Source organism: Myotis lucifugus, unplaced genomic scaffold, assembly GCF_000147115.1.
Source record: "Myotis lucifugus unplaced genomic scaffold, Myoluc2.0 scaffold_162, whole genome shotgun sequence".
In the NCBI taxonomy this organism is placed as follows: Eukaryota; Metazoa; Chordata; class Mammalia; order Chiroptera; family Vespertilionidae; genus Myotis; species Myotis lucifugus.
In genome coordinates, this window is record NW_005871210.1 from 2,152,205 (window position 1) to 2,177,917 (window position 25,713).

Below are 25,713 nucleotides of genomic sequence, written 5' to 3' on the forward strand. Positions count from 1 at the left end.
ACCTTTGTAACTGTGGTCAAGCTACTTCACCTCTCTGTGCCTGTTTCCTTTTCTGTAAAATGGAGGTAATATTGGTACCTATTTTATAAGGTTTTATAATGATAACTTAGTCTCAATCTATTCAGGGTACTTCGAACAGTGACGGTATAAATGTTTGCCATTACTTCTAAGCGACACTGTTACCTTTTGTCCCAAAGCAATTTAGATCATTTCATGTGAACGAGGGGTTTTCTTGGAGCATCCTCTAGCATTTTTTACTTTTTAGAAATGAGATGTGGTTGTACTTTGTTTTCTTTAAGCATTTCTTGTTCATCGCCTCTGTGCCACACACCTTTTAAGAAGGCTGTCCAGGAAGCCCCCTTTCTTTGGGACCCGTGCTGCCCTAATGGCCTACATGATTACTGCAGCGCTGTCAGCCTTCCGCCCACAATGGAACCCAAACTCCTGCTGCACAGGCACTGGGCACAGTTGTGCCAAGGAGCCCCCTCCCAGGTAAATCTGGAATTGGGAATGAGAGATTCAGGTTCAGATCAGCTACTCTCTTCAGTGAGGGAGATACGAAGCAGAAACTGCTAGACTAGGAAGTTGAAATGCAGAGAGAAGAGGGCCAAGAGATGAAGACAGACTCCCAGACTCCCCACAAGACTGCAGTCTGAGGTTCCCCCTTCTTTCTAGACTTGGTGTCCAAATCTCCTCTGAACAACGTGGCACTCATAAAAGAAATCTTCATTATTGCAGAGGCTATGTCAACTCTTTTTGTTACTTATAACTGGGAATGCTGTCACTCCCAGTAGTACAAACAAAATGAGTAAATAAGAGTGTAAGAAACTGTCATGGGAAACAAAAGAAGGGATAATGCAGCTTGCCAGTACCTCACTATTTTCCACAACAAGGGTTCTCTCTGGCTTCTCACTGTCATCAAGTTCTGGTAGCCAGACTGGTTCTTCCAATTCCAGATCTGAAATAATTTCTTGAATTCTTACATTTCTTTCCTTCACGCGTGCAATTTCAAACTCTTTTTGTTTATATGCAGAATCAAACTCATGATTGAAAATAGTTTTTACCTTGTAAGTGATATCCTGAAATATCAATATGTTACTGAAAACACATCACATTATTGGTAACATAATCCTACAACTTTACTTTTCCCACAAAATCATTTTAAGTTGCAGTAAATTAATCTTTCTAAAACACTGTTTATATTAAATCATTTCTTGGTTCAGTAACCTACAGTGGTATCCCATACATAGGATTAAGGCAACAACTTATACCACAACCTTCTTCCCAAAATGTAAGTTATAACTCAATATGCTAAAGTGGGTGATGAGTAGTTGGAAGCTCTTTTGTATATATTCTTAAAAAATGATCATAAAACATGCAAAAAGCAATGTGTAAGTGCTTAAATTGGGAAATGTCTTTTATTTGGAACTGTGTTTGGGGGAGATGTAGTGAGGAAGAGATGGCCTATAGAAGTTGTTTGGAGAATCTACTAGACAAGCACAAGCACACACAATATTGATCCCATATACAGTCAGGTTATTCTCAGGTAAAAAGGGGATGCAAGTTGGCGAGGTGGATCAGCCAATTACTAAGGTGGCAGGTGGGTTCAAATGATTTATTCCCATCTCTGCTAGGAACAATAGATCAATTCAAAGTAGCCTTTATTTTTACCATCAGAGTTCAGTCTCTATATCTATCCTATTGAAGATGAAACCATTAAAGCAGGGTGGGAAAATGATCTTAGCAGCTGGCACCGGAATTTATCTTAGGCTCAAAGGACCTTTTTGTAGGAAAATGGTTTAATAAAGCAGCAGAAACGTGAGACCTTAAATGCATAGTTCAACAGCAACTGGGCAAGAAAAGAGGTAACTAAACAGTTCTTATTATAAATGTACAGGAATTTCAGGGGTTGAAGGAGAAGAGAAATAGATAGAAAGAGACAGCAGAGTACCATGGCAGGAGGCTAGACATGGCTGAAGGACTTTCAGGATCAGGAATGGCCAACATTAATTTTCAGACTATTTGTATTGGTGTAATCTTCATCATTGAATTCTCAAAAACCTTCCGTAGGCATGTACAGATGTATTCTGAGACTGACTTTTGTTTGGTGGAAAGCAAGCAGTAGGAGCTTAGAGCCTGAGGGATGCTGCACCTTATTCCCGAGCCCCAGAAGTTATGCAAATCTTAGGGAGGAAATTATCTTTCCAAGGTTAAGGGGATAGACAAACAATCACATCTTGATCATACAAGGAGGTCCTAATTGACGTCTGGGTTTCCTTGAAGATGGCATTCAAGGATTTCTTTTATCTTTGAGCTAATTAAAGATCTAAGTAGAAGAATGGTTTGTTTGTGGTGTCAGCCAGTGTAGGTGTTTTTTTAGAAAATCTGTTATCACAGAACCCAATCCAAATGGATGCAAGAAACTCTTGTACACAGCTTTGCTTAACGAACGTGGATATTTAAAGAACATCAGGATATTCCTCTGTGTATATAAAGACATCACTTGATTGGCATGAGATTTCAATTTTTGAGCCTTTGTAAGACACCTCATGAGGATGTTTAGAGATTTTCAGGGATAAAGAAAAAATTCACCCACTTTTAGTAATATAATTTGGTTGATTTTCTCCTCTCTGGAATGAAGTTCCAATTGGCTTGACAACAAAGAGGCATGTATCCCAAAATCAGTACACAGACTGCCAAGCAGGTAATTGGGCAACTTGGTATCTTTTACTGTCACATCTTCTTCCTCCTCTTCATCCTCCTCTTCATGACGAGGCTTTTTCACCATGGTCATAGCAGACTGAACCTCTATAATTTCCTTCCGTAGCTAAATATAGAAAAAGGTGAAATGGAAGTTAATAAGAATTCTCTAAAGGGCAATTTTGTGACAACTTAACTGCTTCAACAATCACTTTAAGATGTTAAATTGTCCTGGCTGGTATAGCTTGGTGATTAAGCTATGAACCAAGTGATCACAGTTCAATTTTTAGTCAGAGCACATGTCTAGGTTGTGGGCTGGATCTCTAGAAGGGGATGAGCAGGAGTCTGCTGATCAGAGGTTCTCTCTCATTTTTTGTTTCTATTTCTCTCTCCCTCTCCCTACCTCTCTGAAATCAATAAAAATATGTTTGTTTGTTTTTAAAAAAGAAGTTAAATTGTCCTGTCAACAACTGAATTCAAAGTGATGGATAGACTTAAAACTGCTGAAGAGATGAAAGCTTTGGAAACTGATAAACTATGGGTAAGGCAAAAGAGTAGAAATTGTCCTTGCTAGTATGTAATATTTATATTTTGTTGTCAGGATGATAGCTGTTTGTAAATATTTTGAGTCTTTGTTAGAACTTAAGCATTAAAAAAATGCACCTTTTCATGTTTTACAAAGGAACTTATTCACATAGGACTGGTGGGTAGGTTAAGAAGAATTAAATACACCTTCATTTTATGCAGGAGGCCGCCCATTGTCTTCACTAGCAGAGAAGTGCAAACAAGGATCCCAGAATGCTGGTGACCCTTGAACCCAGGGCCTGAGTTATGCATCGATTGTCTAGTCCAGACAATGGGGGCTTAAATTATTTCTTGATCAAATAGTCTCAGAGTAAATCCTCCTAATATTTACTGACCTTTAAGATAGCCTGTCTGTCACTGCAATTACCACCCTGACTAAGGGTTTTATGTTTAACCAAAGTTGAAAAAAAGGCTGGTGAGGCCTGGGCACCGGTAGAAGTCCTTCCCCTTGAGTTGGACTTGCCCGCCTGGCCCCCCAGTATTTCCAAATTATCTCTTGTCTCTTCTCTTTCATTTGTGTGCGGCTCCTCTTCCAGATCCTGAACCCTGAACCACGCGGGACAGGGGGAACACACATACACAATTTTATGTTTCAGAAAAATAATGGATGCAAGGTTCTTGCCAAAAAAAAACTACACTAGTGGGGCAAGTGTTTTTGTAGTGGTTTGATAGCGATTGCTGCTTTGTAAAAAGCTGGAATTGCTTTAGGAAAAAGCATAATTCCATCAAAACAGACACTACTTCATCTTTGACCAATTATCTTAATTCAATCCCTAGAGAGATGAAAAGATAAAAAGAGTAGGACATTTCATTCCCAAATCTCATTTTTTAAAGTATATCCTCACATTTATTTTTTTATTTTTAAAATATACTTTGATTGATTTCAGAGAGGAAGGGAAAGGGAGAGAGAGAGAGGGAGAGAGAGAGAGAGAGAGAGAGAGAGAGAGAGAGAGAGAGAAGCATCAATGATGAGAGAGAATCATTCATGGGCTGTCTCCTGCACGCCCCACACGGGGGATCCAGCCTGTAACCCGGGCATGTGCCCTGACAGGGAATGGAACTGTGACCTCTTGATGCTCAACCACTAAGCCACACTGGCTGGGCTGTATCCTCACATTTAAAGGCTAGCCAGTGTTGTGTAGGATACAGGCTTCTTGATTCTGTGGATTTGATTCCTATATTCATTAGGATATGTTCTACAAATTAATACGAAATGAAAATATAAATACAGACAATATCTAACTTTATTCTAAATTGTATCCCAACTCAAATCTGTGTGAAGGTTTTGAAGTAAAACATATCACTTATAAAAACACACATATATTTAAAATTGTACTTTCAAACACTCTGTTTCAATCTTCCTTTGCTGCAAAACCCTCTTCACTTCTTTCAGCTCTTCTGCCGTGCGTTCTTTCATTGGGAAGTTCTCAACCACATAGGGGATATGAAAGCACTTGTTGGAAAAACACACAAAAGAAATCCATTGTTAGTGCAAGTGTGTGTATCTGGAATGGAGTGGGGGATGTTTCCCCTGATGAAAATTAATTCATAGGTTATCATGTATGAGTGAAATGGAAAGTTTCTTGAAAATAAAACAATATATTCCATGAGTACGGGCGTAAACTTTGTTTAAAAATGCTGTGTTTTGTGAAGGATTTACGTCTGGAGCAGTGGTTCTCAACTAGGAGTGATGTTGCTTGCCCTTCCCCCTCCTCTCCAGCCCCTCAAGGACATCTGGCAATATCTTGAGGCATTTTTGATTTTTACTAATGGGAGTATTGGGGTCTAGCAGATAGAGGCCAGGGATGTTGCAAAACATCCTACATTCAATCCACAATAAAGAATTATCTAGTCCAAAACTCTGTTTTTGAGGAATATGCAATCACATAAATGTAGTCTGACCATAACCAAATGGGGTATGGGGCATAATTAAAAGTGAAGAGGGTGCTGTTAATAGTTACTCTAGGATCACAGGTATAAACTGGGACTTTGGGTCACCCTACACAAAGAGGGAAATGGGAATCTCAATAAAAAAGCATGAAAAACAGTCCTTTAGAAAATGTAAAGGCAGGCACAGGTAGAAAGGTGAAAAATAGTATTTTTAATTTTCAATCTGTGTGGATGGTGAGTGACATTTTGAAACAGACAGATATGAAGACTTGGGTGCAGGTAGTGTCATAGAGAAAAGAGATGCTAAGACAAATCTTAAGAGATGCTAGCTTGGAAGTACACAGAGACTGAGCAGAGAGGGAAGAATGAGATAAGAAAAAGTGACACATCTAGGTAAAATTCAGTACAGAAAGGGGCAAGGTATGCTTTGAATGCTTTTTTAATGTATAGATTTTCTTAAAGTTCTTTTTAAAAATTTTTTCTGCCATGAGACTTTCAATGAAATTTCTCACTGGCTAAGTTAAGGTGTGTATCTTATATCTGCAGTTATATCTGTTACCTTCAGAGCTCGACCTTTCACAGCCATTGAATTCCAGCATTCCTCTTTAATAATTTCAGCCAAATAGCTCTTGGCTAGGTTATGCATGTCCACATCTTTTCTCATCTTGAAGAACATAGATGAAGGGAAAGATAAAAATGAAAATGTGGCCTCTTAAAAATAAAATCTCATTCGTAAATTCACTAACTGTCATGGCTGCATACTTAGTAGTGGTGGAGTTTGGTCTTCTTTCCCCAACACAGTGTTGCTCTGCCCCCAGATGCACTGGGTAGTCAGAGTGAGTTTGGAGACAGAAGCAATGTTAGAGTGAGAATGGGAACAGGCACCCAATCCACACTCACTGCAGAGCAGTCCAGCTGAATGGGCTGGGAGAACCCGGTACCAGAATAGGAAGGGACATTCCAGGCCTGAGTGAAGGCAGGGCCAAGGAAGAAGAGCCTGAAGCCTGGTGGGCAGAATGGCACTTCCTTACTCAGATCCTAGTTGTGGGATCTTAGCCAAGTGACTCTAGCCCTGAAGTCTCAGTTTCTGCAAGTGGGGAAAACAAAAACCTATCTTTTTGGATTGTTGCAAAACCAAATAACATTCAAAAAGCCCCTAAACTGGTGCTTATTTTGTTATAAAAATGGGATCATTTTCAACAGCTTCCTATTGCACTTTTAATTAAAAAAGCGAAATTCTTCACCATAATATACAAGGATTTGAGAGCTGGCCTCTGCCTACTTCTCCCACATCCAATGAGGCTCTCTCACCCACTGTGCTACAGCCTTCTGCCTTTCTCTTCCTGGAGTACTCTAAGCCACTTTTGCCTCAGGGCCTTTGTTCTCGCTGCTACCATTGCCCGATATTCTCTCCCCAGAACTTTGCATAGCCAGCCCCCTCTCTTGTTTTAGTTCCCAACTGAAATGTCACCCCTTTAAAGTGATATTCTTTGACTACAGAAGTGGATCTCCCACATACATCACAGCATCCAGTTTGTTTTAATCACACAATATAGAGAGGTTTGTTTATTATTGTCTGTCTTCTCCACTAGATTAGCCCTATGTAGGTGGGACCTATCTGTTTTATTTACTGTTCTAGAGGCCTGGTGTGGTCCATTGGCCTGACCTGCGGGGATCGGGCCAAAACTGGCTCTCTGACATCCCCTGAGGGGTCCTGGTTAGCGAGAGGGCAGTTCTCGGGTGACGCACCCTGGAATCGGGCTCCCTCCTCTCTGGTTCTGGGTGTGTCACCCGAAAATCGCAGCTTCCAAGTCACTGCAGCTCAGCAGCTCCTGCGTTAAGTGTCTGCCCCCTCGTGGTCAGTGTGCATCATAGCTACTGGCCAGTTGGCAGGTTGCTTAGGCTTTTATATAAATAGACTAGAGGCCCAGTGTACAAAATTCTTGCACTTGGGGGGATCCCTCAGCCTGGCCTGAGCCCTCTCGCAATCCAAGACCCCTTGTTCCTTACCACACACCTGCTCGCTGCTCCTTACCACTCAGGTCGCTGCTCTTTAATGCTGCCACAGAGGTGGGAAAGGCTCCTGCCACTGTTGCTGCACTCTGGCTTCTGGCTAAGCAGCGCTCCCTCTGTGGGAGCTCACTGACCACCAGGGAACAGCTCCTGCATTGAGCGTCTGCCCCTGGTGGTCAGTGTGTGTCATAGCAACAGGTTGTTCCACCGTTTGGTTGATTAGCATATTAGGCTTTTATTATATAAGACTAGAGGCCTGGTGCATGAAATTCGTGCATGGGGGAGGGGTCCCTTAGTCCGGCTTGCACCTCTCCAATCTGGGATGCCTCAGGGGATGTTCGACTGCTTTTTGCAATCTGGGACCACTGGCTCCTAACCACTCGCCTGCCTGTCTGCCTGATCACCCCTAACCCCTCTGCCTGCCTGATTGCCCCTAACCACCTCTGCCTACCTGCCTGATTGCCCCTAACTGCTCTCCTACCAGCCTGATCACCCCTAACTGCTCCCCTGCTGGTCTGATCACCTCTAACTGCCTCTGCCTCACCCTGCACCCGGGACCCAGGATTCCCTCCTCCGGCTGGCTGCAGGCACCCAGAACCCGGACTGGCTTCGCCCCAGGCTAGCCACAGCCGCAGGGGACCATTGGTGCGCAGCCGCAGGCACTCAGGACCACGGGGCGGGTAGCTTGTCTCTCTCCCAGGCAGCAGGCACAGGTGAAGCCGCTGGCACCCAGGACCATGGGGCTGGCAGCTTGTCCCTCTCCCAGGCTGCAGCCCCAGCCGCTGGCACCCAGGACCGTGGGGTATGTGGCTTGTTCCTCTCCCGGGCTGCAGGCACAGAAGCAGCTGCTGGCACCTGGGATCACGGGTGGGCAGCTTGTCCCTCTCCCGGGCCACAGCCTGTCTGGTCCCCATTCCTCTCTTGTGAGCTCATTTGTGCTTAGCTGGTCCCCATTCCTCTCTTGCGAGCTCATTTGTGCCTGGCTGGTCCCCATTCCTCTCTCCCTAGTGTTGAATGTCTGAGCTGTGATGGCGTGAGGGCATGACGACCATTTGAATATTAGCTCTTTATTATATAGGATTCCCAGCTCCTACAATAGTGTTTGGCACAAAATAGGTATTCAATAAGCTTTGTAGAATGAATTGATGGATAGATAAATGATTATTCAGGTACATTTTATCTCCTCGAGTCAGTCTGTTGAGGTCCTTTTGATCTTGATTCTGTTATCCAAATAAATTTTTACTTATTCTCAGCACCATGTCCCTCAATTTGACAAATTTGCCTCATTTCTACATATTCACCCCAATCATTAATAAACATGTTTAACAGGACAGAGTCCTGATGCATATCATTGGAAACCTCTCTCCTAGAGACATCAGCCTCTGTGTAATTGTTTAACCAACTATGTAATTCACTTAAATGTCCTTGAATCCAGCTACATTTCATTCTCTTGTTTAGAGGGGGAAATGTGTTTACACATGTACACTCAAAAAATCAAATATACCATGCATGTTGAGAAAGAGGTAACTTAAGAACATCCTATATAAAATACAATTAGGGATTTTACCTAAAATAAAATAAATATGAGTAAACAATGTGATGTGACTGCCACAAAAAGATGCAAAGGCTGAACTAATAGAAGTACAGAATTTTGTAATGTAGAGGTTTCAGTTTATGCTTTTCTCTAAACTGGACAGATAATAATTGGAATTCTTTTGTGGGTGCCAGCTTTAAAAATAATGAAATCAGAGAAAAACTGTGTGATGATGATGAAGCTATTCAAACTACATTATATTATGGTCATAGGAGCTGGGATAATTAGCTGAGACAATAGAAAATACCATGGTAATTACTAATCTTCTCTAACCATTTTCAGAGTGGCCATAGAGTTGATGGTGCCCAAAGAATAGAAGAATCAGTGAGTATAGAGAGAAAGATTTCAACTCTAATTAAGGTTGACATGAAATGGCTGAGGGGATGTCTAAAAATGTTCAAACACATGGTGGAAGATGTTTGGTATGAATATCATGGAAGAGAGACAGACATCAGATGTCTGGCTGGCCTGGATGCTCTTCTTTCCCCTAACCCCCAAATTCAATAATTCTCTGACTTGTTCCACCCATATACACTAGGTTTGCTTTATTCATATTGTGTGCTGGAAAAGTTTTTGTTTTATTTGCATAATTCTAGAAAAGTTTTCCTATTTTCTCTCTGCTTCCTTTACTGTAGTGCTTAAATCAGATTTTTCCATACCTCTGCCACTTCGCTCTCACTTTCTTTCTGAAGCCGGTCCAGTTCGTCCAGATCCAGGCCAAATTCCCGTTCCTCTAATTTTGCAATATGATCTTCTGCTTCATTTTCTTCCATCATCTTCAGAACCTGAATTTTAAAATAGGAAAGGATGGTGACAAGTGAAGAATTAAATTTTAAAGACACAGTTTTCCAAACCTTAGATAAAAAAAATAAAGGTTCTGTTTATTTAAATGTAACTACTGAATAAAGAAGTAGGTGCTTATTGTGATCATTTAAGTTTTAAAGTTTAATCCGCAAAAGCTCATTCATCTATTAATAACAAACAAAATTTACAAAGTCATTACTTCATTAAATTATATTAAGAAATTATTGATATTTAGGTGTGCCAATGCTATTATAGCTATGTGTTTTAAGAGTTTTTATCTTTTGGAGGTTCACATTTAAATAATTAAAGATGAAATGATATGATATCTGGGATTTACTTCAAAATAACCAAGGAAGGGGCTTGTGGGTAGAGGTCTATATGAAATAATATTGGCAATGGGATTTATTATATTATTATTTTCTTGCCTTTTAAAAATATGTTTTTATTGATATTAGAAAGAGAGGAAGGGAGAGGGAGAGAGAAACATCAGTGAGAGACAAAAGAAGTATAAGAAAATTAGACCAATATTACTTATGAATAGAAATAACAAAGATCCTAAATAAAATATTAGCAAATGGAATCTGGTGTATTACTTAAAATGACCAAAGTCTATCTGAGGAATACAAAGCATTTGATCAATTTCATAATAAAATTCACAATAAAAACTCTTAGGTAATAAGGGACAGAAGCTACAGCAAGCATCACACATAAAAGCTAGTAGCAATCCTGTTAAGTTTAGAAAGAAGACATGCATGTTTCTGGTCGTGACCACTATTATATTAGAAGCCCTTGCCATATGACAAGAAAAAGAAATGAAGTATAAAGATTGATAAGGAAGAGACATGTGATTTTCAGAAGATCTGACAGTATACCTACATAATCCAAGAAAATCAACTGATAAAATAGTAGAACTAAAAAGAGAATTTAGCCCTAACTGGTTTGGCTCAGTAGATAGAGCGCTGGCCTGCCGACTGAACTGACCCAGGTTCAATTCTGATCAAGGGCACATACCTAGGTTGCGAGCTCAATCCCCATGGGGGCGTGTGGGAGGCAGCCAATCAATGATTCTTTCTCACCATTGATGTTTCTATTTCTCCCTCTCTCTCCCTTCCTCTCTGAAATCAATAAAAATATTATTTTAAAGAAGAGAGAATTCAGCAAGGTTATCAGATGTAAAATCATAACATTCATATATAGCAGTAATAACCAATTAGAAAATGTAATAGAAAAATATTCCATTCACAAAAGCAAAACACTATAAGATACTTAAAATATAACCTTAATAAGAAAATTATAGTCACTTTTAGACTATAAAACCTCACTAAAGAATATTTTAAAAAATTAAATAGATATATGCTTATATATTACATTTATTAATGCATATTACATATAAGATTTATATTATAAATGTATATATTATATATATAATTTTACATAACAAATAAATTCCTCCGCAAATCATACTATGAGCAATATATTCTTGATCAAAATCAAATGAGAGTTTTTCATGGAACTTGACAAGCTGACTTTAAAATTCAAATGAAAAAGTGTGCATAGAAGGGAACTCCAAGGACATGTCCTCTACATACAGAGAAAATAAGTTGCAAAAAAAAAAAAAGTGTGCATAAAGAGGTCAACATTTTTTTTGTAAAAGAAGAGCAAAGGGAGAATTACTTTCAAGATATAAAAATATTTTATAAAGTTATAACAATCAGAATAGTTTGGAATTAGCTCAGGAAAAGATCAATACTCAATTTCAGAATGGAGGGTCCAGAAACAATCTCATATACCTGGGACTCCAGGGATTAATAGAGGAGGAGTTGCAAATCAGTGGAGAAAGGATCGTCTACTCAATAAAAAGCACTGATGAAATGGGCTATTTACTTGAAAAATATAACGTTAGCTCCACACCTTATACCATTTATGAAAATAAATTACAGGTGAAATGAAGGGTATTAGAAGAAAATATGTGAAACTTTGGAAGCCCTCTTAAAATTAGACACCAAAAACAAAAGCTATAAATAAAATGATCAATACACTTGGGTCATAATTTTTAAATTCTGCATTTAAAAAGGCACATTATAAAAGTTGAGAAGACAAAATACTTGTAGTATATTAGGCTGAACCATATAAAACAGCAATTTCATGTGGTTCAATCAAATAATAAGGGCCACCTCTAGATTTTCCCCATGCACACCTCATGCTCTTTTCCTCTACCTGGGACGAGATCAAGCAGAAAAGCCCGAAAAATTGAAAACAGCCTCCAGAGTATAGGAGTCATAGTGAAAAAAAGTAGGGCAGGAGCTGCTTTAAAACCTTATTTTTAATTATGTAACTCATTACTTACTTTGTAAAATTGTAAACACACAACTTTCATTAAAATAATTATTAGAAAATAAGATAAAGTATTTGGAAAAGACATAGAGAAGAAAACCACTGTTTATATATAGTACAGTATGGTAAAATTTCTACCCTGTTGAAGAATTCCAGAAAACGGAGCTTACTGCATACAGGCAGAAAAGAAAATGGATATAGCTTCTCATGCTGTATTGAACAAAATAAACTTCAAAAAGTGATTTTAGAAGGAGGGTCAAGTGTACTAGCATATGAAATCACAACACTTACAATTTTAGCAAGTTCTTTGATTCCTCTTTTTATCTCTTTCCTTTTGTTGGAAAACAGTTTAACCTCTTTTTCAATGGCCTGAAATGGAATAAGTGTATCACTTAAACAGGCAAGAAAAATTATAGAGAGGCAAATGATATCGGTATATATATACAGATATAGACAAGGTACATAGACAGATACATAATAGATAGCACTTCTCTAGAAACAAAATTTTTAAAGACTAATAATATAAAAGTGTACCCGAAGTAACACTACGGCAATACCTTGCTTAAGTCAACTTCGATTATGTTGGCTGAGCAACATAGTAGTTTCCAGTCAATTAGAAGGCCAATGGAAAGAAAATAATTAAGTAGTAAAAAATTAGAGAATAGTTGACAAAGGAAAATCAGTGAGACTAGATAAGCAGGCTAAATCCAGACATGAGCTACTTCTACCTTTGTCACCATCCTGCACATCTGAAGCCAGGCTGTCCCTTTTCCTGTTCTTGGCCCACTCTTTTCTTTCATCACCTGTGCAGCTCCCCTAAACTTCCCTCCAGCATAAGGTATCACACTTCATTCTTTGCTTTGGGTTACCTGGACAGCTTTGTTAGGTTTCATATCAGCTTAAGTATAGTTCTTAAAGCTCATATATTATCTAAAATATCGGGCTGTTTGGGGGGGGGGTGTTTGTTTGCTTTCAGGAAGGTTACACTTGTATGATGGTATGCTCTGCCAAGTAGTATCTCATTCTACTTTCCAGCAGGTTATCATAGGAAACTGATCTATTTGGCATACCTACAAAGCATTATTTCAAACTCTCCCATATTTGATACATACTTCTTGGCTTTTTCGTTCTAACCAGGAAATTTCCTTCTTATTAACAAATTGGGGTAATTCCTCTTGTGATGACGAGTGAATGCTTGACTTTACTTCCTCATATACCTTAAAAAAAGACAGACATTTCTTAAATTTAAAATTCATCAAGTTCTCTTCCTCCCACCCTACTTCATATACTTATTTTGAATTCCTTTGCACTTGTTGCATTTTAAAAAAATAATGCCAAAATTGTTGCCTACCCAACATGCAATGTTTTATTAATTTAATTCCGCCAGTCTGTCCTCACATCAGCTACACTTTGCACCGAGAAAGAAGAAAGGATCACATGTTCACCAAAACACTCTCTGCTTCTTCGTGTTACCATAGGCCAAATGCTCCTGCTAGTCAAGGCCTGCTCCACAATTTGGATTTAGGATCTTAATCTTTTCCTCCTTCTCGAGGCCTTTATACTTTAAAAAAAAAAAAAAATCCCATAGCCCTTCTGCATCATCCATTTCTCTCTTCTACAGAATCTTTCCCAAATGTGCGCTGGTATCTCCTGTCCTAGGAAAGCCACTCTCCATTGACCATCCCATCCCCACTTCAGGTACCACCCCCTTTCTAGTCTCTTTTTGCAGCAAAATGTCTTGAAAGAGCTTGGGATGCCCACTCTCCTGACCCTCCTGTAACCTCACCGTCTGCCCCTTCTCATTCTCCTTTGCCTCCCTAAATTCTTTTCCTGGATATCTAGAAGATGCTCTGTCCTGGTCCCTCTGTTTCTTACCATTCGCTCTTCCATGATGACTTTACCGTTTGTTTGTGTTTTTTTTGGCTTTAAATTCCATCCACATGCCCTTGACTCTCAAATCAACATCTCCAGTCCTGGCCTATTCTCAGAACTCAAGGCTTATCTATCCAATGGCCTACTTGGTATCTCTGCGTGGCTTCTCAAGATTAGCATTAGTAACTGATTTCAGATTCCCTTCTTTCTCCCCAAAGAAGCTCCCCGCCCCACAGCCGTCCCCATGTTCACAAATAATATCACCACCTGCATAGTTTTTCAAGTAAAAACGACTTCTCTCCACAATACTCCTCCACATCCATCCTTGTTACTTGGATCTCTGGCATAGCCTCCTACCTAATCTACTAATTCCACTCTTGCCCCCTACAGGAAACATGCTCCACACAGTGGAAGTAATTATTTCAAAAATGTCAATAAGATCTTGTAAATCCTCTCCTCAGAACACTTTAATAGGTTCTTATTAAATGGCAAATTAAATCTAAACTCTATCTGGTTTACAAAGCCCTTTGTTACCAGGCCTTTTCCCAGCTTGAGGACCTCATTTCCTACCTTTCTCTCTCTTGTTCCCTTTAACTGCACAGGCCTATTTTAGGTCCTCAGACATGTCCAACTCTTTTCCCCCTTTGCACTGAGGACTTCTGCCCCATCCATGTTGCATGTGGGCACCCTCTTTTTAATTCAGGTCTCAACTTAAATGTCTTCGTGGAGAGGCTATTCCAGCCAAACACTATCACACCAAGCCATTTTTGTTCACCAAATAGATCTTGTTACTATCTACTTTTCTTATTTATGTGCTTATTTACCCTCTCTGCTCACTTCCAACCCTCAATTAGAATATAAGCTTCATGAAAGCAGAAACTTTTTTATGTTGTTCATGCCTATACTCTCCACAGCCTAGCATATTGTGCTCAATAAATATTTGTTAAATGATTGAATGAATGAATGAATGAATGAATGAATGTTGTTCTCTGGCCATATACTTCCTAAATACTGTATATGATATAAAAGTATAGAAGAGAGACCACTTTGACTAAGCACCAGAATTGGTAGTAAGAATTTTCTTTTTCCAGGCAAGCCTGATCTTATAGTATGGTTTGAATAAGTTCTGAGGTATAATATTTGCCATTGCTTTGAGAAAGGCTGAATATTTTCTCTTCAGTCACATTTAGCTCACGCTCTTTTTGAGAATCATGGTGTACCTGGATAAAAAGGAAAATTACTAAATAGCTGCTTAAAGAAAACTATAACTGCAAACTGATAGCTGATTTACAAAGAAAGGAAGTGTGGTTGAAAAGGGATTCTATGGAAAGTAACCTCACAGAGTGCTCTGATCATAAATCCCTAACTGGCCAGATCATGATGGGCAGTTTCCAAAGTCCCCAGGCATATAACTTCTTTAGTAAAAGGCTTATCTTTGCCTTAAGCAAGCCTTGTCCATTGTTTTTGTTATGTCCCAACAGAGGACATAGTCTTGTCTTGTTAACTATCCTATAACCCAATCCCTGCCTTGCTTTTTTTGCTGTCGTATAATCTTCCTTAGCTCCCTCCCTAATTTGTGATGCATAAAAGAAACTGTGAAACTATCTGTGAAGCATTTGAGATCTTGCTTCCTGGCAATTGCCAATTTGGCTCAAATAAATGCCTACAAAAATTCTTTACAGGTTTGGCCATTTCTTATGTTGACAGAAAGAGAGAAAAAAACTATATTGTAACTCAACTGTTTGTTCAGGTTCCACATCCAAGGACTCCCTTAATTTCATACTTAAATAAACATTCTCATCATCGATGGTGCTGCTCAGAGAAGCTAAAAGATGCTGGCAATGTTGAAGAATGTCAGAGGCAAAGCTTCCTCCAAACCGCCTATATTAATAAAAAAGAGAACAACACAAGCTATAAAATCACAAAAGTCACATTTAGCAGTGTTATTTCCAGGTACACAACCATTTCCACACAAAGAAATATGTGGACAATTCTCTGAAGTGCCCTGTAGATGTTAGGACTCTAATTCTTAGAGCCCATTCATAGGCTCCAGGACATGACAAGCCCCTGGACTTATTTGGGTGACCTCTTCACATGCTGTCTGCATAGCCTTGCCCTACACGTACTCGGTACTTGCCTTGGTCATGACACAGAAGAGCCACTCCTCTGGTTGAACCCTTGGAATGTCCTGCTGCACTGCTTCACATCCATCACCACATTCAGTCCTCAGAGTCCCCATCCCCACTGAGGGAAATCTTACTTCCACTCAGTCCACCAGCACATTTCATGACTTTGGAAACATCAGCATCACCTGGATGATTTATTAAAACAAATTTCTGGACCTCACCCACAAAGATTCTGATGCTGAAAGTTTGGGTGGGGCCCAAGAATATCTATATGTAAAAGACTAAGCAACTGTTATGACCAGAACGACCGGAATGACTGGTCGACCAGTCGCTATGACGCACACTGAACACCAGGGGGCAAACGCTCAATGCAGGAACTGCCCCCTGGGGGTCAGTGCACTCCCACGGTGGGAATGCCGCTCAGCCAGAAGCAGGGCTCATAGCTGGTGAGTGCAGCTGCAGGGGTGGGAGCCTCTCCTGCCTCCGCAGCAGCACCACGGAGCGGCAGGGATCAGGCCAAAACTGGCAGTCCAACATCCCCTGAGGGGTCCCAGATTGTGAGAGGGCACAGGCCAGGCTGAGGGACCCCACCCGTGCATGAATCCGTGCACCGGGCCTCTAGTGCATTTATAACAAACTCACAGGTGCTACAGGCCCCACCTTGAATAACATCATTATAGGAGGGCTGTCATCTGTTTGAGGTTACAAGCTAATAAGTCCTGGACTAAGATTTCAAAGTCAACTTTGCTTTGAGTCAAAAGTAATGAACTATGACAGGTGGAAATGTCTTTACTTCCATAAATAGAGCTTAAAGAAAACTATAATGTTTGCTGTTACCTGAGATGCTATTTGTTCACTGACTATAAAGGATATGTTAGGACATATATAAAATACAAATTAATTAAGAGTCTAAGAATAAAATGAGCATGATGCTGCAGTATTCAAATCAGTCTTTGAACTAAGTGGCTAACAAAATTATTATGATATAAAATCTCCACAATATCTAACATTTTCAAATGTCACTGTGAAAGGCCATGTTTTATTATTGCTTTGACCACATGAGGCACTGAGATATTATTTCTAAGGAAATGAACTGCACACTGACTAGTGATGTCCACTGGCAGATCAAACAAGGCAACATTTAAAGTCCAGGCTATCACCTTCATGCTCTCTGCCCCTGGTCATCACCTGCGCGCTTCAGTAGTATTTGTTTATTTAGAATTCTAGGACATCAAAGAAATGGTGGCATGAGAGATCCCCTTGGCCTCTCCCCCTGAAATTACAAGTTAACCAATTATAATTCAACAAAGAATCCCCTGCTCAATATAGAAGCAGGCCTGAGGTACCTGTGCATTGAAACATCTGAAGGTGGGCAACTGGGAATAAATAGGGAGATGAGGAGGGAGGAAAGCGCAGACAGCCTGCAGAAGTAGCCATGGCTTAGCTTGGGGAGGGGAGGAAGCCAGTGGTAGCAGGCGGAAGAACAAAATGCTGTGGGGGGCAGCCCAGCAGGGTGAAGAGATGTGAGTCAGCAGATGCTTGACAGAGCCCGGGTTTCTGCCATGGAGCTCTCCACTGTGGGGCCAGTGATGGTGTTTCAGACAAACAAATGGAACCACAGAGTCCTACCCCCTGGGCTCCCAAAACTCACCTCCAATTGCCCTCGAGTCCAGTTGAGGGGCATATTATCTGTAAACCAAGAACTATTGCAGTAGGACCCCTATTTCCCTCTGTGAGTGAACCCCAGGTTGGGTACTTGGAGCAGGACCCCACAGAGGTCAGGGGTCACCATTACAGTGAGGGCAAAACAAACCCTACCTGCAAGCAGCATGCCTATACTATCCTAAGGACGCTGTAGAAGTCCACTAGATCACAGAGCTAAAAAATCTTGCGAATCAGCGCCATCTACTGGAAAATAGTAGAGGAAGCTGTTATGGGTCATTAAAATAGATATAAATGACTAGACAAAGAAGAATAGCAAATGCCATGAATAACCATGGTAACAAGGATGACCAGAAAGAAAATGAAAAATCCCCAGAAAGCAAGATGAAACACATGGAAATACATGATATAAATAACAGAGATTTCAAGATCGCAGTTCTAGAATTTTAATTTTAATCTAATCAAAGTCTATTAGTAAATAAATTATATTGTTTAAGCAAAGTATAATTTGGAAAGTTAGTCTCTTTGTGTGTACACTTACATACATATCCATGCAAGTATTTTTAGGGATAAACAGGAGTTTTTAAAGTGTGTATTCTTCAAAATTGTCCTCAATTCTTGTACTCTTCCAACAGGTGTCATGAAAGAGAGGACTGATAATCTCATACATATTAACCATGTTTTTTCTTGTCTTATCTTTTGATGCTTTGACATTTTGGGTCATGCTGACCCTGAAGGGACTACCCTCCCAGGGCTAGCCAATTCCTGGAGATAGTCAACAACTCACACAGCAGCCCACCTTTCAAATCCAAACCAACAAATCCAGAACCCCACACCCCAACCATCACCTCCACTGGGATTCCATACACAGGGCCACTGTTTCCTGATCCTAATAATCTCAGGGCCAAGTATCAGACAACTAGGAGTCCCTGTGCCCCAGAATCCACTGAAATTATCCAAGCTAGTCAATCCTAAATCTGTCTGCTCCTTCCCATGGAAACCATAATAAAGGCTCTTGCCCATGGTTTTCCTGCTTCCTCTGCCTCCTTACCTACCTTGGTGGTACCCCATGTGGGCCCACAAAAGCATGGCATTCCCCCCCGCCCCTTGGGATCTGTGAGTATAACAATCTTTTCAATGGCAGTTGTCTCCTGTTATGTTGGCTTTGCTGTACCTAAATAAAAACAAAGTCTTTATTTTAAAACATACCATGTGAGGTTGCTTACTGTTTACTGTACGTACCTCCATCTTAGGCAAACAAGGGTGCCATCATCTCTCCCATTCACCAGAATGGTTTGTCCATCCAATGAAATTCTCACTGACTGAATTCCATGCCCCTGGTGAGAATGACTCCGACACCGAACAACTGTGTCCTTAATAGTTTTAGGAACAAAGTGCAAAAATTACTAACAATTCTATCGCATGGTTTTTCTAAGGGGGTTACGTGTACTTTGCTTGTTGATAAATCTTTTTCTATTTGTTAACAGCGTTTCAGTTGGTATGGAAGTAGCCTCCGGGTGATACAGAGCACTGCAAATCCCTAGTCCAAACACGTTCACCAATACTGAGTCATTCTCCCATTTGTGGTAGTATGGAAGGAGAAGGATTATCATCATCAATGTATAATAGGAAAATCAGACACAGAGAAGCAAATGACTTGCTGAAAGCTATGAAGTTAAGGGAGGGGCCTTGAGCAAGCAGAGGGAGAAATTTATGTGACTTCAATAATCAGGCAGGTTCCATTTATGTGCAAAGAGGCTGAGTGTGATAAGAGAGGGTGATGGGCACAGTGAGAAAAAAAAAAAAAGGTTAACATGCTCGCCCAGCTGGTGTGGTTTAGTGGTTGAGCATCAACCCAGGAACCAAGAGGTCACCAGTTTGATTCCCAGTCAGGGCACATGCACCGGTTGCAGGCTCGATCCCCAGTCAGAGGTATGTAGGAGGCAGCCGATCAATGAGTCTTTCTTATCATCATGATGTTTCTATCTCTCCCTCTCCCTGCCTCTCCGAAATCAATAAAAATATTTTTTTTTTGAAAAAAGGATAACATGCCCCATATGGAGGACGTTAATCATACCAGTTTAATTAGAACCCAAACACATCACTAATTTGGTACACAGGATAACAGTTTAAGCCTCTGAACTAAAAACTGGGATTTCCGCCCAAACCGGTTTGGCTCAGTGGATAGAGCGTTGGCCTGCAGACTCAAGGGTCCCAGGTTCGATTCCAGTCAAGGGCATGTACCTTGGTTGCAGGCACATCCCCAGTAGGGAGTGTGCAGGAGGCAGCTGATCGATGTTTCTCTCTCTCATTGATGTTTCTAACTCTCTATCCCTCTCCCTTCCTCTCTGTAAAAAATCAATACAATATATTAAAAAATTAAAAAATATAAACAAATAAGAACTGGGATTTCTGTGTCATACTGGTTTTCTCAAAACTTAATACCTTAAATTTTTTTTAAAACTTTTTGAATAGGTAATACATTTAAATGGTTCAAAATTTAAAAGACTATAAAATTGCATGCAGTGAACTTTTCATGTCAGCATTCCCCAACCACCTCCCAAAGGCAATATCTTCAACAATTCAGATATTTTTATGCAAATAAATAAATGTTTATACACTTTTTAAAACATAAATTACAGTATAATACCTAGATTATGCACCTTGCTTTTCTCCCCTAACAGTGTTCTTGGGGTTCTTTCCATCTTGTTGCATAAAGATTGTCTCATTCTGTATTACAGTTGTGTACTATTCCACAATTTACTTATGTTTTGTTTATGTACCATCATTTATTCATCCAGCCCTCTGTTGATGGACGTTAGATTGTTTCACAAACAATGCTGCCATGGATAATAACCTCATATAGTAGGTACTTTACATAAAATAACCCCCAAATCTTTGACATCTTGCCATATCATGCCACTATCACTTGTCTTGTACATTACAAATCATTTGAATAAGACACAGTGTACCAGAGTTTACAAATTGTTCACTCAAAAGTAATCTCTAAGGGATTTAAGGTTTTTCCTGTATAATAATAATGATAATAATAATAATAATAATAATAATAATGACACTTTTGCCCAACTGTGTTCCAAATACGCTTTCTTGCACATGTGAGCAAGAATAACTGGATGGGCACAACCAGGGCCCCAGTTGATCTGGACAAGCAGGCATGTGTCATGTGGGTCTCTGAGAAGCTTCAGATGTGTGGGGTGAACCCTGGATAAGAATCACTGACTGCATTACATTATATGGATGACCAGTACAACTCAGTTCCAGCATCACCTAAGAGTCAGGTGGGGGCAGCAGCAACCAGCCCAGAGGCCCTTCAGGACAGGCAGATAGCAACAATAATCCCTAGGTTTGCACAGCAATTCACTGTGGCCAAAACAGTTTTGCCTACATCCTCCCACTGGCTCTTGCCAGAATCCCACTGGTGAGAGCAAGCAAGGCTTCCCTAATATTACAGAGGAGCATCTGAAGCTCAGTGAGTTTCCAAGACACACAACCAAGTGGTGGAGGAGCCGGGCTGGCAGTCCTGCCCTCGGCTTTTTCTTTGCAGTTCTTAGTCCCTGGTTGATGTTTCCTCCCTCAGAAACTTAAACCTCGGCACATAAAACACCTAATGTTAAAGTAATACCTTCAGTGGTAATAGGTTATGCCTCAGTTTAAGAAAGAATTCCAATTCCTTTCCTAAGGGTTTTTGCTCCTTATATGAGATCAAGATATACATCCCATAATTTTTAAAAAAAGATTACCAAAGTTTTAACGTCTCGGATATACAGAGTTCCACATTTAGCTCTTGTTATGAGCCACGATCCATGCCCAGACAGAGAGAGCATTCCAGGTCCATATTGTTTGCTCTGCACTTTTTGGTATGGCTTGAGAATGTAAATGCCACTATGTTCCTGCCAATCAAAGAAAATGATTGCATTACAGGAAAGACCAGGGGAGCGGCATCTTAGGGTTTGCAGTTGTGCATACACAGTCAGATTCAAATGTGCAAACTCAGTCACTGGAAATAAACTGATACAAAATAGGCATCTGTATTTGTATCACATTTTTCATCTTTGTTTGCAAATAAAAGTTCATTTTGACCAACTAAGAAAAGTCTTTATATGTTAGTGATCAATAAAGATCCCACACTATACTGACAATATTTCTCACGAATCATTTTCATATAACCCCATGCTCAAGTCAAAATAAATTGCTCAATATACCCCCTATGTGTTTCACATACTCCCATCTCCAAGCCTCTGCACACACTGTGACTTTTGTCTGGAATGCCCTGCTCCTCCCGTCCCCACCAATCCTACTCCCTCCCAACCTCAGCAATCCCATTCCCTCAACCCCCAGAAAGATGGTCCACAATATTTCCCCATGTCTCTATTTTGTACAATTTTGCTTAGGATTTAAGTACAAATTTCCACTGAAAATCATCAATTCTGTAGCCCCGGACACCTGGGGGGTATATTTTCTAATATTAGATTGTTTTTTTCAAGGCACTAAACTAATATTATGTCATCTGTATATTTATCTGACAAGTATGATATATGTAACACAAGTGTGAGGTTGCTGCAACATATTTTGATGGATTAACAAGTCCTGTTCAAGGAAATTATGTGCTATAATAAAGCCACTTGTTAACTGGACTATAATGTTAAAGCATGGATCAAGTCTAAGTAATATCATGTGTCAATCTTGATTGCTGACATAAATGATGGCAAGCTTAAGTTTTGGCCTACTTTTTCAGGAAGACAATAGCAGCAGATGTACGGCACGTCATTACAGAAACCGTATATTATGCGACTTTGGAAGTCCAACACTGCGGAGGACAGAGAGTGCTCTATCTCATACAGGAACTTATGAATGAGTTCATCTCTCATCCTCCCTCTTTCATCAGCAAAGTTTGCAAAAACTGTAAGATTTAAGGAAGAAGAGAGATCAAATTGTACCATATACTGATTTTATTTTTTTGTTATAAAAATACTATGAAAAGTGAAATAAAAAATTTAAATGCTCAATTAATAATACAGAGGCTAGTAGGTGATAAAAATGATTTAAAAACAACTTGGCTCCATTAGAAATACTTGAGTATTAAATAATTAATAGTGAATATAATATCTTTTATAAGGCCTTAGTTAGTTTCATCAATTAAACAGAGCTATATCATTCAAAGAAACTCATGATAATCTTTAATTAAAACATGGCTAATTAAAATATAAACGCACTTTGAGGTTTTTAGCTCTCTTATGTTCTACAGTTATATATTTGCAAAATAGCTACCTAGATATTTGTTACCTAAAACAGAAAGAGTGTCTATTTTATCAGACCTCTGGCCAGAAAGCTTTCTTTAGAATTTCATCAGTGAAAGTAGCTCCACAGCACCCTAGATGAATTTGACTATATATATTTAAAATTATAAAAAGAGACACCACAAAATGGCAAATCAACTTGACAAAAGTGCCAGTTGATCCCGTTTCTTTTCCCTGGTAATTGGATAGATTCATATGAATGACAAGGCCTAGAAGAAGTCCACATTTCATATTGTTTAGTAGCCTCATTAGTTTCACTTTGTAAGATACGCAAAAGATGGCCATTTTACCTCTTCATGTGTTAAGGGGGAGGGGCGATGCTATAAGAAGAAGGAAAAAAAAGCTATAGCAACTACTTGTCTGGGTCCAGGACAGACTTGGTTGCTTGGTTTTTCTTTACCTAGTGGTAGTATTTTAGGCAGAGTAAATATTTCCAGCCTGCTCCGTCCTGTCGCTCGAATTGGAGAAAGCACCATCACTTCCACTATGTCTGTTTCCAAAAGAGACACTGTGGATATCTGTAAAATGCCTTTGCTCACCTCTGAAAGAAAACAGAGATCAACACCACAAGTGCTCATCGTTAAGCTTAAGGAGTCTTTATCTTCCCAAGTAAGATATCACATTATAGAATTGCCTTCACTAAATCTTTAGATCCAAATTTACTAGATATTTAAACTGACCTTTCAATGTAGTAAGTGATGAACAGATAAGGGGGTCTCCTGATAAGATGTCTGGGTTGGCCAATTCAACCCAGCTTGATGGGCTCAGCGTCTTTCCCAGGCAGGGAGGCCTCCAGGGAATCCTCCAGGCCTACCAAACTCAGACACCTGCATGCTCTGGCCCCTGGAATGCCCACTCTAGCTGGTTTGCCCACTCCTGATACTGGACAAATGCAGCCTTTAGTGTTCTTTGCATCTTAGTCAAGGTATTGAGGGTGCGTGCAGTGGAAATACACAGGACTAGTTTGTCCTCCAGACACCTAGATAATCGGATCTCTGCATTTTATACCTAGTAGGTGAATGGATTTTAAAAATATATTCAGGTGAAATAGATATATGTATTTAGTACTTAAAGCCAGAGAGAATATATTAATTCTTACTGTTTATCATATAAGTGCCATCTTGCCTCTACAAATGTGGTTTACTTGGGTATTTAAATAAACATTATTGAAAAAAGCTGGATATCATTTTGTTTAAAGAAGTACAGTGGGGCCTTGACTTACGAGTTTAATTCGTTCTGAGACCGAGCTCGTTAAGGAGCTTGTTAAGGAGCTTGGTAACTCAAATTACTCTATCAACTCAATGCAAAAAATCGGCTGAGAGACAGCTGGTATCTCAAAAAACTCGTTAGTTGGGACACTCGTAAGTCAAGGCCCCACCTTAACATTAAAGACTCATGTCATAAAACTTTCTTTAAATATCTTTATTAAATAGAGGTCAAATATTATTTTTAAAAAATATTTCAGGGATAAACAATCAAACTTCTCTTTGTAATAACATTAGGAATATTTAGCCATTTCAGTAATTAATCCATTGATTGATACAAGAAAATTTATTTAGTATCAACTATGTACCAAGCGGATACACCAAACACCTCTAAATATGATATAGGAGTTCTCCTAAGTAATTTTAACAGTTATTTAAATGTTTCTCTTTTAGAAAATAAGCCACAAATAATTATCTATAATTATCTATAATAACTATAGCCCCATTTTCACCACCTTAAGTTCTTTGGAATAAAGTGACCAATATTTTAAATTAATAAGCATTTTATGTAGTACCTACGTATCCAAAAATCTGAAATGAGCTTGAGGGTTTGGCATTGATAACAAAGATGTATCCTTGTAATGTCCCAGCTAATAGATACAGTCCTCGCTGGTCATAACTGGAATAGAAGAAATCTGATTTTACTTGTTTCACTAATAAGATGGTAAATATTTATTGAACAACAGCACAGAGATCCATTCAAAACCAGTCATTCTTATGGTCTGTGATTTTTCAATATTATCTGACCTTATAAAAGCCAAGCGAGTATGTATAAATGTAATCATTACATTCTAGGTTAATGCTATTTCCAAATTTCAACACAGTCAAGAAGATTCACTTAAAGATGGGCAATTATTTCATCACTGGAGGCCCGGAGCATGACATTCATGCATTGGGGGTGGGGGGGCCCTCAGCCCAGCCTGCGCCCTCTCGCAGTCCAGGACCCCTCGGGGGATGTCCAACTGCCATCTTAGGTAAGCCCAGCTTCTGCCTGAGCGTCACTCTCCCTATGGGAGTGCACTGACCACAAGGGGGCAGCTCTTGTATTGAGCATCTGCCCCCTGGTGATTAGTGTGCATCATAGTGATGGGTCGTTCTGCCATTCGGTTGATTTGCATATTAGGGTTTTATTATAAAAGATAAGTGAATGAAATACAACAACAGAGCTTTCTAGATATTTCAAGTGGAAATAAGCAATTCTGAAATAAGTGGTGAGTACATGTCAGTACCCTTCAGGACTAGTACCTGGCAGGAGGAGGAAGGATATAGTGAAATGGTTCTCCACCTTCATCAAATTAGAAAAAATGGGGAAATACAAATTAGTATACGAGAGAAGGTATCTGAGAAAGAAGATGCAACAGAAACATGGCACTGAGGAGAGGTGTAACTGGAGGGTGGTTATTGAACCTAAATTCCCTCATTTGTGGAATAGTCACAAGCATAATACCTTCCTGAATGGTGGGACGAGGATCACATTCAATAAGCTACAATGTGTGACAGGACACAAATGTCAGTTCTTATTAAAACTACTATTATGATAAACTAACAAA

The 25,713-nt window shown here is 39.7% G+C and overlaps 1 protein-coding gene across 1 annotated transcript in view; it reads right to left on the reverse strand.

Annotated features, from left to right (window-relative positions):
* The window catches only part of CFAP43 (cilia and flagella associated protein 43), an 86,595-nt gene that overhangs the window by 21,646 nt on the left and 39,236 nt on the right, over positions 1-25,713 (reverse strand). Inside the window, exons 12-24 of the mRNA XM_014461918.2 lie at positions 24,679-24,782; positions 23,299-23,439; positions 22,329-22,501; positions 21,342-21,491; positions 18,823-18,953; positions 15,532-15,673; positions 13,033-13,137; positions 12,212-12,289; positions 9,442-9,567; positions 5,735-5,839; positions 4,622-4,738; positions 2,597-2,827; positions 873-1,079 (exon numbers count right to left, since the gene is read on the reverse strand). Of these exons, the coding sequence (XP_014317404.1) occupies positions 873-1,079; positions 2,597-2,827; positions 4,622-4,738; positions 5,735-5,839; positions 9,442-9,567; positions 12,212-12,289; positions 13,033-13,137; positions 15,532-15,673; positions 18,823-18,953; positions 21,342-21,491; positions 22,329-22,501; positions 23,299-23,439; positions 24,679-24,782 (1,810 nt within the window). The remainder of the gene's footprint in view (positions 1-872; positions 1,080-2,596; positions 2,828-4,621; positions 4,739-5,734; positions 5,840-9,441; positions 9,568-12,211; positions 12,290-13,032; positions 13,138-15,531; positions 15,674-18,822; positions 18,954-21,341; positions 21,492-22,328; positions 22,502-23,298; positions 23,440-24,678; positions 24,783-25,713) is intronic.